Source organism: Coffea arabica, chromosome 10e (assembly GCF_036785885.1).
Source record: "Coffea arabica cultivar ET-39 chromosome 10e, Coffea Arabica ET-39 HiFi, whole genome shotgun sequence".
In the NCBI taxonomy this organism is placed as follows: domain Eukaryota; kingdom Viridiplantae; phylum Streptophyta; class Magnoliopsida; order Gentianales; family Rubiaceae; genus Coffea; species Coffea arabica.
This window is the reverse complement of record NC_092328.1, coordinates 5,388,541-5,405,050: the sequence shown is the minus strand read 5'-3', so window position 1 is coordinate 5,405,050 and position 16,510 is coordinate 5,388,541. Positions and strand designations below refer to the sequence as shown.

At 36.6% G+C, this 16,510-nt stretch overlaps 4 protein-coding genes across 6 annotated transcripts; 2 read left to right on the top strand and 2 right to left on the bottom strand.

The window, feature by feature from the left end:
• The first annotated feature begins 493 nt into the window (after nt 1-493).
• LOC113710888 (F-actin-capping protein subunit beta) lies at nt 494-3,879 on the top strand. Of its 3 annotated transcripts, none has more exons than XM_027233951.2 (8): nt 494-752; nt 1,553-1,623; nt 2,045-2,158; nt 2,406-2,488; nt 2,564-2,637; nt 2,754-2,873; nt 3,179-3,274; nt 3,458-3,879. In XM_027233951.2, the coding sequence occupies exons 1-8, from the start codon at nt 624-626 to the stop codon at nt 3,539-3,541; spliced, it is 771 nt and encodes a 256-aa protein (XP_027089752.2). In that variant the 5' UTR covers nt 494-623; the 3' UTR covers nt 3,542-3,879. The 3 variants fall into 3 exon arrangements, with proteins under 3 accessions (XP_027089752.2, XP_027089753.2, XP_071924280.1); XM_027233952.2 differs by having other exon boundaries at nt 554-752; nt 1,479-1,623; XM_072068179.1 differs by lacking the exon at nt 494-752 and adding an exon at nt 929-1,034 and having other exon boundaries at nt 1,479-1,623; nt 3,458-3,718.
• Nucleotides 3,880-4,196: 317 nt separating this feature from the next.
• On the top strand, nt 4,197-6,090 carry LOC113710886 (pentatricopeptide repeat-containing protein At1g34160). Its single transcript, XM_027233949.2, has one exon. The coding sequence runs from the start codon at nt 4,345-4,347 to the stop codon at nt 6,067-6,069; it is 1,725 nt and encodes a 574-aa protein (XP_027089750.1). The 5' UTR covers nt 4,197-4,344; the 3' UTR covers nt 6,070-6,090.
• Nucleotides 6,091-6,870: 780 nt separating this feature from the next.
• LOC113710890 (co-chaperone protein p23-1) lies at nt 6,871-9,195 on the bottom strand. The gene is made up of 6 exons (XM_027233953.2): nt 9,003-9,195; nt 7,863-8,049; nt 7,617-7,776; nt 7,474-7,511; nt 7,338-7,395; nt 6,871-7,247 (listed from the first exon to the last, which is right to left on the bottom strand). Exons 1-6 carry the CDS (start codon nt 9,005-9,007, stop codon nt 7,141-7,143), a joined length of 555 nt encoding a protein of 184 aa, XP_027089754.1. The 5' UTR covers nt 9,008-9,195; the 3' UTR covers nt 6,871-7,140.
• A 1,497-nt stretch (nt 9,196-10,692) lies between these two features.
• On the bottom strand, nt 10,693-14,955 carry LOC113710887 (very-long-chain aldehyde decarbonylase GL1-9). The gene is made up of 3 exons (XM_027233950.2): nt 14,703-14,955; nt 14,238-14,612; nt 10,693-11,382 (listed from the first exon to the last, which is right to left on the bottom strand). The coding sequence occupies exons 2-3, from the start codon at nt 14,466-14,468 to the stop codon at nt 10,840-10,842; spliced, it is 774 nt and encodes a 257-aa protein (XP_027089751.1). The 5' UTR covers nt 14,469-14,612; nt 14,703-14,955; the 3' UTR covers nt 10,693-10,839.
• Nucleotides 14,956-16,510: the final 1,555 nt, after the last annotated feature.

The window sequence follows — 16,510 nt, the reverse complement described above, 5'->3', positions numbered from 1 at the left end:
AATTCGGAAAAATTTATATATTATTATATAATATAAAATTTATTATATAATATAAAATTTATAATATAATATAATATTATATTATATTATATAAATTTTATATAATATTATATAGTATAAATTTTATATTACATGTATAAAAAATATATTTATATATTAAAAATGAATTTGAATTCGAAATCGGAATTCGAATTCCGATTTCAAATTGTGAATTCGAAATCGGAAATAAAAACTCCATTACCGAATTCGAACCAAATTCAAAATATATGAATTCGAAAAACCCGAATTCGATTCCGATTTCTGATTTACCGATTTCGAAAATTCCGAATTCAATTTAAATTTGATCGATAAATCGGAATTTTTTGATTTTGCACACCCCTATTCTCTCCATTAAAATGGTTCCCGCGAGGGAAGCTCGGATCAAACAAATCGCCGAAAATAAAAAAATCACAATAGTTGGAATAAAACAAAACGACGATTTGTTTTTTTTTTTGGGGGGGGGGGTGTGGATAAGAAGACGAGCAAAATACTTTTCTCTCTATCCACCTGTCCATACAGGGCTATTAAGCAATACAGTTGAATGTAGAGAGAGAAAGTGGGGGTGGTGGTTTTGGTTTTGAAAAATGGAGGCGGCAATGGGGTTGATGAGAAGAATTCCGCCCAAGCATAGCGAAACGGCGCTTTCTGCACTGCTCAGCCTATTGCCTCACCATTCCTCCGATCTCCTTTCTCAGGTCGATCAGCCTCTCCAGGTAAAATTTCTCTTGCATTTGGTCATTCCGATTTTGCTTTTTACCCCCTCTTTTGTGTGGTGAAAAATATATGAAGATAATTCAACTATTTACTGGTTTTTATTTGGAGGGTCATTGTTTTTATGGAGTCTGCAACTAATTTGTGTTTATTATGCTTTTCCTTTTACACTGAATGTGGTTTTTGGTGAGGCCTTACGGCTGATTAGGTTGAAATGAGAACACCTATTCCTTCGGAGCAGTTCAATTTGCTAGGGTTTTAATCTTCTGCTGCACTTTCTGTGGGTATGTTTGCTTCATGTTGAATAAGTAGTAAGCAGAGACTCTTCTAGCTTCAAAGAATGTAGCTTTTTGCTTGACTTAAAAGAGGAGCAAAATGAATGGACGTATTATTGGCATTGTGTGTTGTTTCTAGTGATAGTTTTTGTCTTTTAAGGGTAGATTGAATGCAATTTCGTGGTTCAGTTCTATTGAGAAGTTGAAAATACTGCCTTTGAATTGAACTGGATTAAGGCTCTTCTTTGGTTAATATAAGATGTTCTACGTGAACATGCATTTCAAGTAAATCTTATCGTGCTCAATAAAATGTTATTTTGGTTAGTAAAAGATGTTTTAGAGTTTGTTTGAAGCTGTATTTGTTAGAATAGAGCAATTTGCAGTATGCCATTCTTTTTTGCAAAGAGTTCATCTTGCAAGTTCTTTCTATTATAAGCTGCTGTTCTTATGCAGGTATTTGGTGCTTCTCTATTGCTGGGCTTTATATTCATGTAGAACAAATGCTAATCATTTACTCGGAAAGACAGGTTTTATGTGATGTGGACTGTGGGAAAGAGTTCATTTTGTGTGAATACAACAGAGATGCTGACTCTTACAGGTAAAGTTCCCTGTTTGTTATCTTGCACTGTTATAAAATGGAATATTATACACTTCAGATTGGAAATTACTCTGTTGACATTTGTTCTAAATGCCCTGTCCAAGGTATCTGGTTGCTTTTGCTATTTGTCATCTATATTATCAATGGCATCCTGAGTACACAGTTTTTGTTTTTCCTGTGGTTAAATATCTACATTCTTGTACTGCCAGTTCTAGAGCTTAGTATTTGGGATGGTAACATGTCTAGACAAGCCCCATCAGTCCATATATTAAGTGTGCATTAGGTAGCTTATTTGAATTTTATCGGGCTTTTGAAGATGCATAACTCAGTTACTCAACCCTTTGCTGATATTGTCTTTTAGCTTTTATTGTAAATTTATATTCTGAAGTACTGTCTTACAAATCCCTGGTTTCACTTGCAGGTCGCCCTGGTCAAATAAATATCATCCACCACTAGAAGATGGACCTCATCCATCACCAGAATTGAGAAAACTTGAGATTGAAGCAAATGAAGTTTTTGCTGTCTATCGTGAGCAGTGAGAACCTTTACCTATCTCGTTTTTCCTTTATCCTATAGTTAGGGAATAAAAGAACTGTTCTATGTTAAGACACCATGCTCCCCACAATTTCCATGTTTGAGAAAGACCCAGGAGAAATTGTTTCCTTGATAGTAGCTTTGTGCAAGATTCTTTCTCGTTCTGGATGATTCATGAAAGGACAAGCCATAAATAGTATCTTGACTCTGTTTAGAGCTTGATCTTCAATTGATCAAATTGTTGTTAGGTACTATGAAGGTGGAATTTCATCTGTATATCTATGGGAAGATGAAAATGAAGGGTTTGTAGCTTGTTTCTTAATAAAGAAAGGTAATTGTTTCTATTGAATTGGTAGAGAGAAGGGAAATGCTCTTTCTTTGAACTGATTTCTGAAATGTCTTGAAGATGGCTCGAAGACCGCACATGGTAAAAGAGGTTACCTGCAGGAAGGAGCTTGGGATGCCATACACGTTATTGAGGTAGTTCTTCCCCGCAACCTTCTATAATGAATAAATTAATTAAAAGGGAGCAAGCTCCCATTCATTTTTTTTCTTAATCTTTCATGCCTCTTGTAAATCTCATACATATGAATTAGGTGGGTCCCGAGGAAGAAGGAAAAGCCCATTACTGTTTGACAAGTACAGTTATGTTGTCATTGACCACAAATGATGAGTCATCAGGCACCTTTAATTTGTCCGGATCAATTAGAAGACAGGTAATTTATATACGATTGTTTGGGCTTGATGATTATTGTTGTGACAGAGATGGTTGACTGGAATATCTTTTATTTTAATCTTAATGCTTGCATTTGGTTGTATATTTATGACTGGATTTTTCCTCCCGTAAAAATTGGTATTTAAGCTATGAGGTTCAAGTTACTGCTATTTGTTGTTTGTAAAAAATTTTTTGGCTATGCCGTAGTTCATCCCACAGGTGTATAAAATGATGCAAAGAGATGAGAAGGGCTCTTTATGCAGGTTTCTTATATCATGATTTTGACTGTCTTTAATTTTGCAACAGATGAACATGGACCTCTCAGTTGCAGAAGGTCATTTATGCAACATGGGAAAAATGATTGAAGAAATGGAGGGAAAACTTAGAAACTCTCTGGATCAGGTATAGCAATTCTATTTACAATAGGTCATCAACACTCGTCATTTTCTTGGTGTACAAGAACCAGAAGATTTTTGTTACCTTCAGTTCTTGTCATGATATTTGTATTTCTTAAATGTCTCTTCTGTTGATTGGTTTGCTCAAAAGACACAAAACTTAAAATGTTAAATCTTCACGAATCTGCAGGTTTATTTTGGGAAAACAAAAGAAATGGTTTGTACCCTGCGGCCTCCAGCTGAACTGGTGCAGATGAGACTGCCTGATAGCTGAGATTCTTTTCTGCCTCTGTTATATGTGCTTTTAAGCGCATGGATTTTCTTCATCTGTACCAATAGTTTGACACTACCCCTATAAATTTCTTGTCTTCCACCAATTCTAGTAAACCATCTCGCTCGCCCTCATTTTTCTCTATAAAAGTAGTAGGTAGTAGGTCACTCTTGTGATTAATCATGGCGTAAATCTGCGGTTATTTGAGGAAGAGAAGTTTGTTTACCGTCAAATAGATTTTCTGACCTTGATTCTAGAGCATGTCATACTTCATTGAATTTGTCCATTTGTTTACTCATCTATTTATTGGAAATTTGGCGGGGCGATCCTTAGTACTTCAATATCCTGCAGCTCCTCTGCCTTGAACAAGATTAATTCTCTAATCAGATCAAAGAATCATACAAATATGCATTATATCAGTGTTGTTGTTGTTAAGTTGTCAATGCTATTGATTATTAGCAAGTTTGATGCTTATAATGACCTTAGATTTTATGTCCACAGTCCAGGCCATACGTGTGTATATATATATCCATAAATTGCAATCGTAAACTTGAAATTTGAATCGTCAAAGAAATGAAAAAGAACAGGAAGTCCTTTCTCCTTCTGTTCAAAGGAGACCGAAGTCAATCTATATATTCGCTCAAAATAGAGAGTTTTCGGATCTGGATATAAACATTAAATTGGACCTATTATTATTGCAATGAGCCTCAAGATCAAATCAATGTGGTGCTTCGGATTTCAGCAACATCAAAAATTCGCTCTGCGTAGTTCCGGCTACAAGTTCACTACGACGCCTCTTTCGTTGCATGGCCTATGCTGAAAAGCTCCTGACCAAATGCAATTCCCTACCACACATCAAGCAGCTTCAAGCCCACCTCATAACCACCGGCCTTTTCAAATCCTACTTTTCCCGGTCAAAGCTGCTTGACTTTTGCGCCACCTCCTCCGCCGGCAGCCTGTCTTACGCCACCTTTATCTTCAACCACATCCCCCACCCTGCCACCAATGATTGGAACGCCATTATCCGCGGCCTCGCCCAAAGCCGCCAACCACTAGATGCAGTCACTTGCTACGTGTCCATGCGGCGTGCCCGTTGCACCCCTGATGCCTTGACTTGTTCCTTCACCCTCAAGGCCTGCGCTCGCGCTTTGGCCCGGATTGAAGCCCTTCAGTTCCATGCTGAGATTGTCAAGCTTGGGGTGGGTGCTGATGTTTTATTGCAGACCACTCTGCTTGATGCCTATGCAAAATGTGGGGATTTGAATTGCGCGTCGGTTTTGTTCGAAGAAATGACTAGGAGGGATATTGCGAGCTGGAATGCTATGATTGCTGGGATGGCTCAAGGGAACCGACCAAATGAAGCTCTAGAGTTTTTTAAGCGGATGAGGGAGAATGGGCTGAGCCCAAATGAGGTTACCGTCCTGGGAGCACTATCTGCTTGTTCACAGCTTGGTGCTTTTAAGGAGGGAGAAAAGATTTATGATTATATTAGAGATCAAAAGCTTGATGACAATGTAAACGTTTGCAATGCAGTTATTGACATGTTTGGGAAATGTGGATTTGTTAACAAGGCGTTTGAAGTGTTCGGTGGCATGAAATGTAGGAAAACACTTATTACTTGGAATACAATGGTTATGGCATATGCAATGCATGGGGATGGAGTTAAAGCATTAGAGCTGTTCAAGCTATTAGAACGAGATGGTTTGGGGCCGGATAGGGTGAGTTATTTGGCAGCATTGTGCGCGTGTAACCATGCAGGGTTGGTGGATGAAGGGTTGAAGTTGTTCGAGTCAATGGAGGAAAGTGGGGTGGATAAAAATGTGAAACATTATGGTAGTGTTGTTGACCTGTTAGGAAGAGCAGGACGGTTGGAGAAGGCGTACAAGATTATAGCATCAATGCCCACATATCCAGATGTTGTGCTTTGGCAAACTTTGTTAGGGGCTTGTAAAACTTATGGGAATGTGGAGATGGCAGAGAAAGCATCCGGGAAGCTTGTAGAAATGGGATCACGTAGTTGTGGGGACTTTGTGTTACTGTCGAATCTTTATGCTTCACATGGGAGGTGGAATGATGTGGGGAGGGTGAGGGAAGCCATGAAAAATAGGGCTGTCAAAAAAATACCGGGATTCAGTTATACTGAAGTTGGTGGTGTGATCTATAAATTTATTAACGGTGATCAGAGCCATCCCAATTGGAGGGATATTTATCAGAAGCTTGATGAGATTAGGTTTAGGATTAGTGAATGCGGATATGTGCCAGAGACCAATAATGTGTTGCACGATATAGGTCATGAGGACAAGGAGAATGTCTTGGGTTATCACAGTGAGAAGTTGGCTGTGGCCTTTGCTTTGATAGGCACTAGCGCTGAGGTGCCTATTAGTGTAAACAAGAATCTAAGAATATGTGGAGACTGTCATACAGCGATTAAACTCATTTCGAAGATTTATAAGAGGGAAATTATTGTTCGTGACAGAACTCGCTTTCACAGATTCAAGAATGGCTCTTGTACTTGTAGAGATTATTGGTGAAATGCATAATGTTTTTAATTTCTCGTCTGTGGGCTGTAAAAGTGTCCCTGGATGGTTCTTGTTACTTGAAGATTGAATTACTACAATTTCGGATGCATACCTACCTGCGCACGCATGCATTGATGGATATACAGACAGCATTTCAGAACAAGTGCGGGTCCTCGCAAGAAGCTTATTGCAACTGCTGAACAGCATTAGGCTAATTCTTTTTACTCTGTCAATCGAGAAGTGCAGTCTGAGAAGGGGCAAAACTATCAAGTGCGATCGTACCATTATTTGGAAAGGGTAACTGCACCGCCGTATTCATGTACGCTTGCTTGCTCTCTCTTTCTTCATGGTCCAGAGACGAATGAGCACTTGTTTCGTGTCTTCACCACGCTTGAGACTCTAGTGCAAGGAAGGAACAAAAGTTCGATTGCACATCTACTTCTTTTAATTAAAGACTGGTATTGATTTTCTTTTGCCTTTGCCGTCTTCTTCCATTCCCAATCCGAGTTATGAACGTCAAGTTACGAGCACTTGAAAAACTTACCGCGTGTTAGAAGTTAAAACAGTACCCGTCAATTCAAGATTAGAACCAAGTGTCGCCCTATTCTCTCTTTTTTATCAATCCGATGACCAACTACTGGTATCGTCTTTGGCTTTAGAAAGGGGAGAGGAAGGGTCAGAGGCAAGCCAGTTCAACCTTCAAAAGGTAACGCCTGCTGTTGAACCCAAAAACACATTGCCAGCAAAAATCACAAAAGCAATACAATATTTTCCATGTGTTGAAGGAGGTGGAAAATGATCTGAAATTTCGTCTGAGCCAGAAGAAGGAAGAAGGTGGATAATGATCTTAAAGAGTATAACAAGCAGTATAACCACAGTGGATTAGTGACATTAATACAAGCCTACTTCATGTTAAAAGGCCTAAATTCATTATATTCAAAACACCATAACAAGCACACAAGCTAAACATGTCAAACGATGGCGTATCCCAGCATATGTCATATGACTAAATAAATTTTAAAAAAAAACCAAGACCGACGACATGCTCAGATCCTCTCAAGTTTCTTGCTCCTCCCTGTCCTTTCAAGCTTTTGTTTCTGATTCATTGCTAGCAGGTGCTGTATGTGGTTCACCACTAGCTGCAGCTCCTTCTTCCTTAATTTCATCCTCCGTGTCACTGTCATCATCTCCTGCAAGTTCATAATACCAACCACAATTGTCAACCAAAAAGCCGTTCAGCAAGTTTATATAAACAAAAGGTTCAACATAAGAACACTTGCCTTCATCCCTGTCAGCAATATCAGCATCAAAATCTCCACCTCCGCCCATATTTAATTTCTGAACATATGGAAGCAGGTTAATATCCAAAAAAACAATAGATGAATCACTCGTGACATATTCTAGTTTGATACTTACCGAGAAGTCAATGTCACCAAAATCCATGTCAGATCCAACTGAAAATAAAAAGGCAACCATGAATACCAAATAACAAGCAGGAGATATCTTCAATGGGAATCAATTAAGGAGCGGGAGATATAGGATTCAGGATTGTCATTTACCTTTCTCGTCTTGCTCATCTTCATCCACCCATTTGTCCCAATCAACTTTCAGAAAGATAGGAGGCTTTCCACCCTGCTTTAAGAGTCTACTCCACCATTTATTCTCAGCCTTCTTTACAAGATAACAAATGTTCCTGGAGGTAGCACTAATTTTGCTCTCCTAAAAGACATAGTTTTAAAATATTGTCATTCTTCGTCAATGCGTATATATACAAGAGGCAAAGTGAGAGATTTTGCAACACCTACATTTACATCGACCTTGTCAAAAAGATCGAATTCAACTTCATAAGGCGTGTTATCTACTCCAGTTGTGGCAGAAAACAAAAACTTTCCTTCTGGCTCTAGCTTATGTGTCACATTATTAGCATCCGGTAACTCAACAGTTATAAACAACCTGTCAGACCTCTGAGCCCACTTTACCATAGGATGTCGGCTGTACAAAGAACACAAACTCTCTCAATATAGATCAGCAGCGAAAAAGGAAGGAAAATCAATAAGAAAAAGTAAATGTAAATACGTAACATAACAAGTAAAAAGTCCTCACCAAGTGAGTCATGCTTATTTTAGATAATTTCATAACAACTCCCATAGAAAATCACAGGCTGTGCTCATTAATGAATTATTTAGCAAGAAAAATGGTATTCGTTAATCACACCACCATACAGAATCAGGTTATAAAACAACATGAATGGAATATTTTCAATTGAATACAAGCATTAACATTCATGGTAGTCTCCTTAATAAACCTTTTGAAACTACAAAACCTCCTAGTTGGTTCAGTTTCTATGCCCTGGGTTGGAGGCCACCACCACACTATTATTTAAGATATCACCATTCATTTGCAAACTCTATCCATGAACCCTATCCAAACAGCATTCAACCCGCAATCGCAACATGCAAGAAAATTCATCAATTATTTTGGATTTCAAATCCCAAAACGTATTCAGTTAAATCGAATCAAAACCTTACAGAAAATTCCCAAAACGCAAATTCACAAGTTAAAGGCCCAAGTCATCGCTACATTTTGTTGCATTAAAATTCCAAACAGATGGGGAACAAACTAAACAGCAAATGAAAACCCTCCAGGGAAAAGAGTTGATTGCTTCAGTTGGAGTTAAAGTAGCAGTCTTAAACCCTAGGGTTTTGACTCGAACATCCACTAGAACTTGAGATAAAACTGAACGGCACAAAAAAAAAAAAAAGACCACCAAACTAATGAACTAAAAAAATGCACTTCACTAATTAAAAGTACAGGACAAAATTAAGCAGAATAAAAGAACACAAAATGGAAAAATATAACTATAATCCAAAACAAAAAAAACAAAAAAAGCAAAATAGTACACAATTGACAAAAGAGAATAGGACAAAAGGAGAAGATAATTGTACCTCATCTTTGCTATTGTTGATCTGTGGTAGGAGAAGTTGTACTGTTAAACTGGTTATGAGGATGATGGGCAATGAAGAGTTGAGGGAACTTATAATTGCGAAGACGCAAAAGGGTAAATATTGAAGGAAAAGCAGTGGGAGCTGGAAAGCTCTAGATGCTTTCCTGTACGCCTTCACAACTTTACGCTTCCATTTTAGGGCTAATTACTGCATGCCCCTTTCGATGTTTTCGAAATTCAAACAATTGTCACCTTTAATTTTTGAATTTTAATTGTATTATAAATACGCTTTTTAAATTATTTTTTTAATCTTTTGAACTAATTTTTTTTATCTCACAATATATAATATTTTTTTACTCCAAAATGTTATGATTTTCAATACAGTTGCCAACTATTTTGTTAGATATACATCAAACACTCATTTTTATTATTTCGCACATAATTCATTTGGTTAGCATGATTTGCAAACAAAAAAAAGAGTTTATTCAACTCATATTGTATTGTATCATATCACAGAGAATGCTACAATATATTATTTCAAATAGTTTTTTTAAAATAATCTCTTGACGAGTGTTTAAACGAGAGTTAAGCGCCTGCGGTACTTGTGAAATTAGTTAAAACTTTAGAAGTTCAAAGTGGAATCAGTGCTTGACGGTATATTTTTCTGTTCATTAGGTTGTCCCCTTTCAAATTGTTTCAAATCCCCGTTTGTTGTTTCCAAACTTCATTAGCGACGGTTATTAGTGCTGTAATATTGATTTGGTTCTACTAATAAGTATATAGAAAAGCACAAAAACTCTAACAGGAAATTGCTCTGAAAGTTGTGAGGATTAATGATGATAGTTTGTGAAAGTCTAGAGATTTCTGAAATTTACTGTCGAAAGTATAACCAATAACTCCTAACTTTGGAAATGAAAAACTTCGACTTGTATCAAATAATACAAGAATTTGGCCATAACCATTGGCTACTGATAAATAAAACTTGAAGCTGTGGGCTGCTGCTCCCTACCGCCATTATCCCCTCCCTCCAGTTCCCCCCATGCACACAGAAAAGATTCAGGTGATTTGTTTTTACGTGCAGTTTTCCTAAAGAAAATCTTGCACACATGAAAATAAAAGAAAGTAGGGGATCAATAATTTTCGAAAAGCCTGGACAATGATCCACTTCAGAAAATTTCAGCAAAGCCTGCAAGAAAGTGACTCAGCTGTGCCAATGAAAGGCTTGTTGTCAGGGATGTACTAATAAGCTCAGTGGTGCACATTTTAGTCTTTGAAAGAGAACTTAGGGGCTTATAGAGCTCTACAAAACAGGATCGAGGAAGGTCTTGTAATATACTACAAAAGACGTGCATATGACAAGAAGAAATATTAGCATAAAAGTAAACATAGGAGGAAAAAAATGAAAAAAATATATTTGCGATTAAAAGGCAAACACCACAATTACATCTAATGTAAATATCATCAGACTTTCTACTTACAGTTCCTGCCTCTGCAAGGAAAGGTCCTACAAATACCAAACTGCGATATAGAATTGTCAACCTGCCAGAGTACGAGCAAGTTATGAATGATGGAACAACTAATACTGCACAACACACGCTTCAGGGATAAACATACAACTTTAAAGGTAGGTTAGTGAACTTGAACTGAAAATCTATGCAGAAGGGAATTAGTCTAAGAAATGGGAAAAGGAATAAACAAAATCACTGCATAAGAGCTGGCAGCTTCAATTGAAGCTAAAATATATTGTCTTAGAAATCATATAGGCAGCCTTTACAAGGTTGTCGCACGGTCCAAATTGTGCAAGCTTTTTACCATAACAAACCGAATAAATGATGCAATCAGTCTTTGATCAGTCTGGCCTCAAAACCCCCTTCAGGTCGCTTGACAAGTCTGTATGGCACGTATGTTCCTAGAAGCTTGTCCCAGATGGGAAAGAATGGCTGAGAGTAGTTGAACTTTGTGCCTTGGAGTTGATGGTGAATATCATGGTATGCAGTATTGTTTTGGAAAAGTAGATGGAAAATATTACCAGGAAGCCATAGTCCACAATGATCATCCACAGTTTTCACTACAGCGAAGCAGAAGAATATCACAGCAGTTCTTGCAGTCATTCCTGAGATGAGAAAGGAAATAGCACCACCAAATGTGTCTAATAAAAGACCTTCAAGTGGGTGATTGTACAGGGCCCCAATGGCATAAGGGACAACCAGCCTATGGTGTTGGGAATGGATATGTCGGTATAGAAACAAGTTCTGGTGCATGTAGCGGTGCACAAAATATTGCCATGTGTCCATAACCAGCATTGCAATGATTATCTGCACAATCTGGATAAAAATTGAAGGCTGAACTATGATTCCAGATGAATTCATATTTGAGGTCAACTGCAACGAAGGTAAAAGGGATTAGTTGTTGAATATAAATGCATGAAACAATTCAAGGTAATTCTATGAGCCAAACAACAGATCGAGGACTTATATTGAGGTGAAAAGTACCAGAGGCATTTCTCTGGTACAAAAAGAGGTAAGAATCTAACTTTCACATATAGAGGTGAAAAGCAACATAATCTTGACTTTCCATGAGTTGTTCACATATGTCGGTCATTAGACGTTGTGCTGTAGTTTTACTACAGACTTTACATCATTATGGTTTGGAAATACACATCCTATTAGGAATACTAAAACGTGAACCGAAGAACTTCTAAGGGGATAGGTAGGTATAAAGATTCTAGCATTCATAATCAAATCTCCTGAGAAAGTACACTAATATAATCAATAAAACCATAAAATGTTTTTTAGTCTACATGATACCACTATAAACATCTTTACGGCCTGATAAACCAGTATTTTTCACTTTCTGAATGATCATCAAGAAAAAGATTAAAGGATCACGAGAAGAAATGAAAGTTCAGTTCCTCTCTCTTCTCTCTGTCTCTTACTCCTCCCCTACCATGAAAAGAAAGTAGCCATTTCTGGTACTTTCATCACTCATTTTCCTTTTAAATAGGTTGGTTTTTTTTCTTTTTGGTGGTGGTGGTGGTGGGGGTTGGGGGATGAGGATTGCTTAAGAAACTATAGAGTCACATAAGAGCTCTTTTTGAATCTAAATGCCAGTTTTGATTTGCACAGTAATATTTTATTTTAACATACTCAAGTATGGTTTGAGTAAGTTCCTTAAAACAGATAGCTTTAATATCTTTGCAGTAGAAAATAGGAGCTTCATCGTCTCTCACCAATATAGTAGGGAAATTTTGAAACTGATGGCACTTGACAATGGTATCAGAATGCAAAAGGTAGCAGGAATGATACCAATTAGCTGCTAATCTTCCTATTGTATCTGCTTGCAGATGCATTATATTGATATGCACTTTTTATAACTACCTTTCCTTTTGCAGTTTCTAGAAGTTCCATCGCATTCTATTTGATCCCGCACCTTTACGTATACCCAAACCCCCAGACACAAAACTGGAGGACAACTTCAAACCAAGCAAACAGAACATTCTCTTATTTCAGAAAGATGGGCAGAAGCTAATTCTCATAATGATATAGTTCTTCAAAAATTTACATTCAAAAGGGAGACTAGAACAATTTCTAATATCTTGAAGGGGGGGGGGGGGGGGGGGGGGCAGCTGCACTGATGCAGCTCCACCATTGGTAGTCTGTGAACGTGCCAGATAAATCCAGTTGAAATCCCTTTAAGGTTTTCATTGTACAAAATATAGACCGATTATCACATTCTTCATCGGTTAGTTTCCAAAGCAGTAACCACCCAAGTAAAGTTACTTTTCTTTTGAGCCTTTACCTTCATTTGTATAAAAATAAAAGATGTGGCGAATCTGATCATGTATTCTTGTTATGGCACTCATTGCCTGTTCGTTGGGGAATCATCTTGGCCTTCATTAAGTAATAGGCTGTTATAAATTTTGTTTACTAAGAGTGTGAGTCTGCCATATATGTTCTTTAACTCTTACACAGTTTAACACAAATTCACTTTAAGACTTAAATTGATGCTATATGGAAAATATTCCACTGTTTCCCATTAAAATTTGACATAACTAGATAACTTTTCAAGGATGTTCAAACCTCTGTCGTTTACTATACTATCAGGTGTTTTATCCAACAGAAATTTAAACCTATTTTATCATAGACAAATCAATTTCATGCACAACTGATTAGATAATTTTTCTTACCCATCAAAAACAAATCTCCAGCTTCTTTTGAGGATATTGATTATCTAATGCTAAACTGTCCAAGTATTTCAAGGAACACAGTGCAACAAAAAACACATTTAATTTTATTAGCATATGTGAACATGATTCTTCCATTAAAGGACATATTGGCTACCAGTACTTTAGATTTTAATGACCAGTTCAGGTAAGCTGTTGGAGGTGGCAGGTCATACATGCAAACTTGACGAAGAGCATAAGTAGTTAATGGAGCACAAAACGCAAGGAACTTTAACTGCGTAATATTTAATTCGAAAATAGTGAATAAGGGCATCCTGAATAATGGAGGAAGGTTACCAAAGGCGGTTGTGAACTCCGAATCTGGACAAAGATAAAAAGTAAACGCTAACCTCAGGATGACAATTGTCCAATGTACAGCTATTTGCCCGCGGACTTAATTTACTCAAGTTAAACAAGGAAAAAAGAGAAGTACGTTTGGGGGCAAGGAAAAGTTCAGAAACATTTTGGTTTAAGCTCATCTGACTTTCCCTAAGATGAGATGGTCAAATGATTGGGCAAATCAGGCTGAGCACTCCCTTTTGGATAGCTAGCAGAACCAGAGGGCTGCCAGAGCAAGCCCTCGAAATTTGTGTCTAACCTTCAGAAATAGCCATTTGAACATAGTTATTCATGAAAGTCAAATAACCAAACTTCTCAAACTCTTCCTTTTAGATCAAATATTAACTGAAATTACCAACTCTGACCTCAAATATTCAGCATCATCTCATCTTTCCTTGAAGAAAAATCAATACCAACGTCCATCCCTTAAAGCAATATAAGACATCAGAATGGTCACTAACATAATAATGCTCGATTACTCCTACAGAATTATGGCAGGAAAAGTAACTGCATTACATTATACCTTCTTCCTACTAAGCTAATTAGGCTTTTGAAGACCATTATAACGTCAACAACAACAAAAGAATACAGTCCAAAGATCAAGAATGAAAAAAAAAAATTAGATAACTGAAATTAATACGAATTAGAAACAAACTGAAACGGAAAAAGTCTTACCCGAAAAAGCAATTCTGCAACTACAGCCTGAACCAGCTGTTGCAAAAGGACACCTTTAATAACTGACCCCAAAGGCACCAAATTCTTCTCATCTTCCTCCTTTCTAGTATGCAACCTATACTTGTCTAGAGGTGGGAGCAGCTGGTAAAACCCAGCATACAGCCAATACACCACTATTGGAGCAAATGTCCCCATTGATTCATCACTCACATACGCCTCCCAAAACACCATTCTCTAAACCTTAAATATAATACAAGGCTTTTTTTCTTTCTTTTTCTTTCCCTTTTCCCAGTTCAATTCGATACTCTCAATTTTGGCAATTCTAAGCCCAAGATCTATGCATACATAGAACTACAGATAGTTTTAACGTATACCCTGAAAATTAAAGAAAGAAAAGGATAAATAAAAATCCGGGATGTGCAATTATGATGTAAAAATTCAAACTTTAAAAGTTTGGAGACTTACATATGTGATGAATGAGCAGGTAGGATACTGGAATTTTCTGTCAAACAGATCTGGTCTAGGCTAATCTGTTTCCTTTTATTTTTTGGTGTTTCAGGAATTAATTTTCTAGGAGAGGCAATGTGGATGACAGTTGTGAGATTCTCGGAAATTCTTGCAAATAGGGAGTATTTAAGTGAGGAGATTCGCTGGAGAAAAAATGGAGAAACGGGCTGGGAAGGGAAGGAGGACGCAGAGAAGTGAGGCTCGGGAGCCTCTGGACACTGGACACTGGACCAGAGCAAAACTAACAATGATTGCTATTCTTTCCTTTCTTTCTTTTTTTTCTTGATTCTTGTTTCTTATTTCAACTTTTTGTTCAGTAGTTTTAGATTTTTAGCAAGCTTTCATGAAATTTTTTTATCTTTTATGTTTTATATAAATATTTGAATAAATTTTATATACACGGTCAGTCAGTGTATATACTATTACGGTTGCATAGATGACACAAAAGTAAATTTCAAATTTCAAATTCAACATATATCATATATCTAATTGTAACAGTGTAGACAACGACAATATATATATATATATATATATAATTAATCTTAAATATTTTATTATTTCCTTCAAAATATAAAATCATGCATGTCACGAATCAGAAGGTTAATTTTTGAGGATGATAATGTGAGTATAACTTGGTTTTATTCATGAGGAAGGATAAAAGAGGTCAATTTTGGTTTTGTTTGTCCATCTTAGTATAATAATCTATCCAATTTGAATAATCAGTCTTATTTTTGTTACTAAACTAGGTTCATCTGCATTCTGATTATTGGTGAAACTCTAAACTACTAATAATTTGACTTAATTATTAGAAAGTATTGTAATTCTAATATAACAACAACAATTGTTTGATTTCTTCTACATAATAATAATTTGCTGTAGAAGCAACCAAAATGACAAGAGAAATTGAGATTCTTAATTTGATTGGGCTATTCTTTTCATAAACATGTAGTACAATTTATTGAAAAGGACTATTCACTCCCCAAAACGTTCAACATGAAAAGTTTTGAGTCAAAAGACAAGAAGAATCGCGTACTAATACAACTTGAGACGAACATCTCCATCTCAAGTTTGACACAAATTTGAAGGGTGAAGATCATTCCTTTAACCTACATTATCTTTGATTTTTCTTTTTCTTTTTTTTTTTTGAAAAAAGAAAAGAAAATAAATCTATTTAAAGTGTTTACGTATAAAATGTGAACATCAACATAAAATACTGTGCATGTTTTCATACCATACATATGATGACGACAAAAGTATGTTTTCGTACAATATATATGTTTTGAATCATGATTATGATTTTGACAAGACTAAAATTATCTAAACTTTTTTTTTAATCAAAAAATTCATACGATACTATTCTAAGTACTACTACTTAGTACTTACTCAATCAATTAATCCAAGCAACATAAATTCAAAATTAACGTTGTGATAGTTGAGACCAGCTAGCATGCGTTATAAGGTCAGTCAAGGTGGGCTGTTTGCTTTAACCTAAGAAGGCAGCTGATCCATTGCCAGGCTGGCCGTGGATAGAAGAACTTAGAAGGAGAAATCAGAGAAAGATCCTCTCAATAGGCTATCAGATTTCCACCCAAGGAAAATAAATGCCATCGTCAGATTTGCCCATAACTATCTAAACAAAAGGAGATGAAGCACATATATCAAAATCAAGTGTCACAATCATCCTTGCACATTCGTAGAAGGGTCCTCCTCCTAAGACCACACATCTCTTGAGAACTATCTGATGACTCTTCTTCTATTCTGACCTA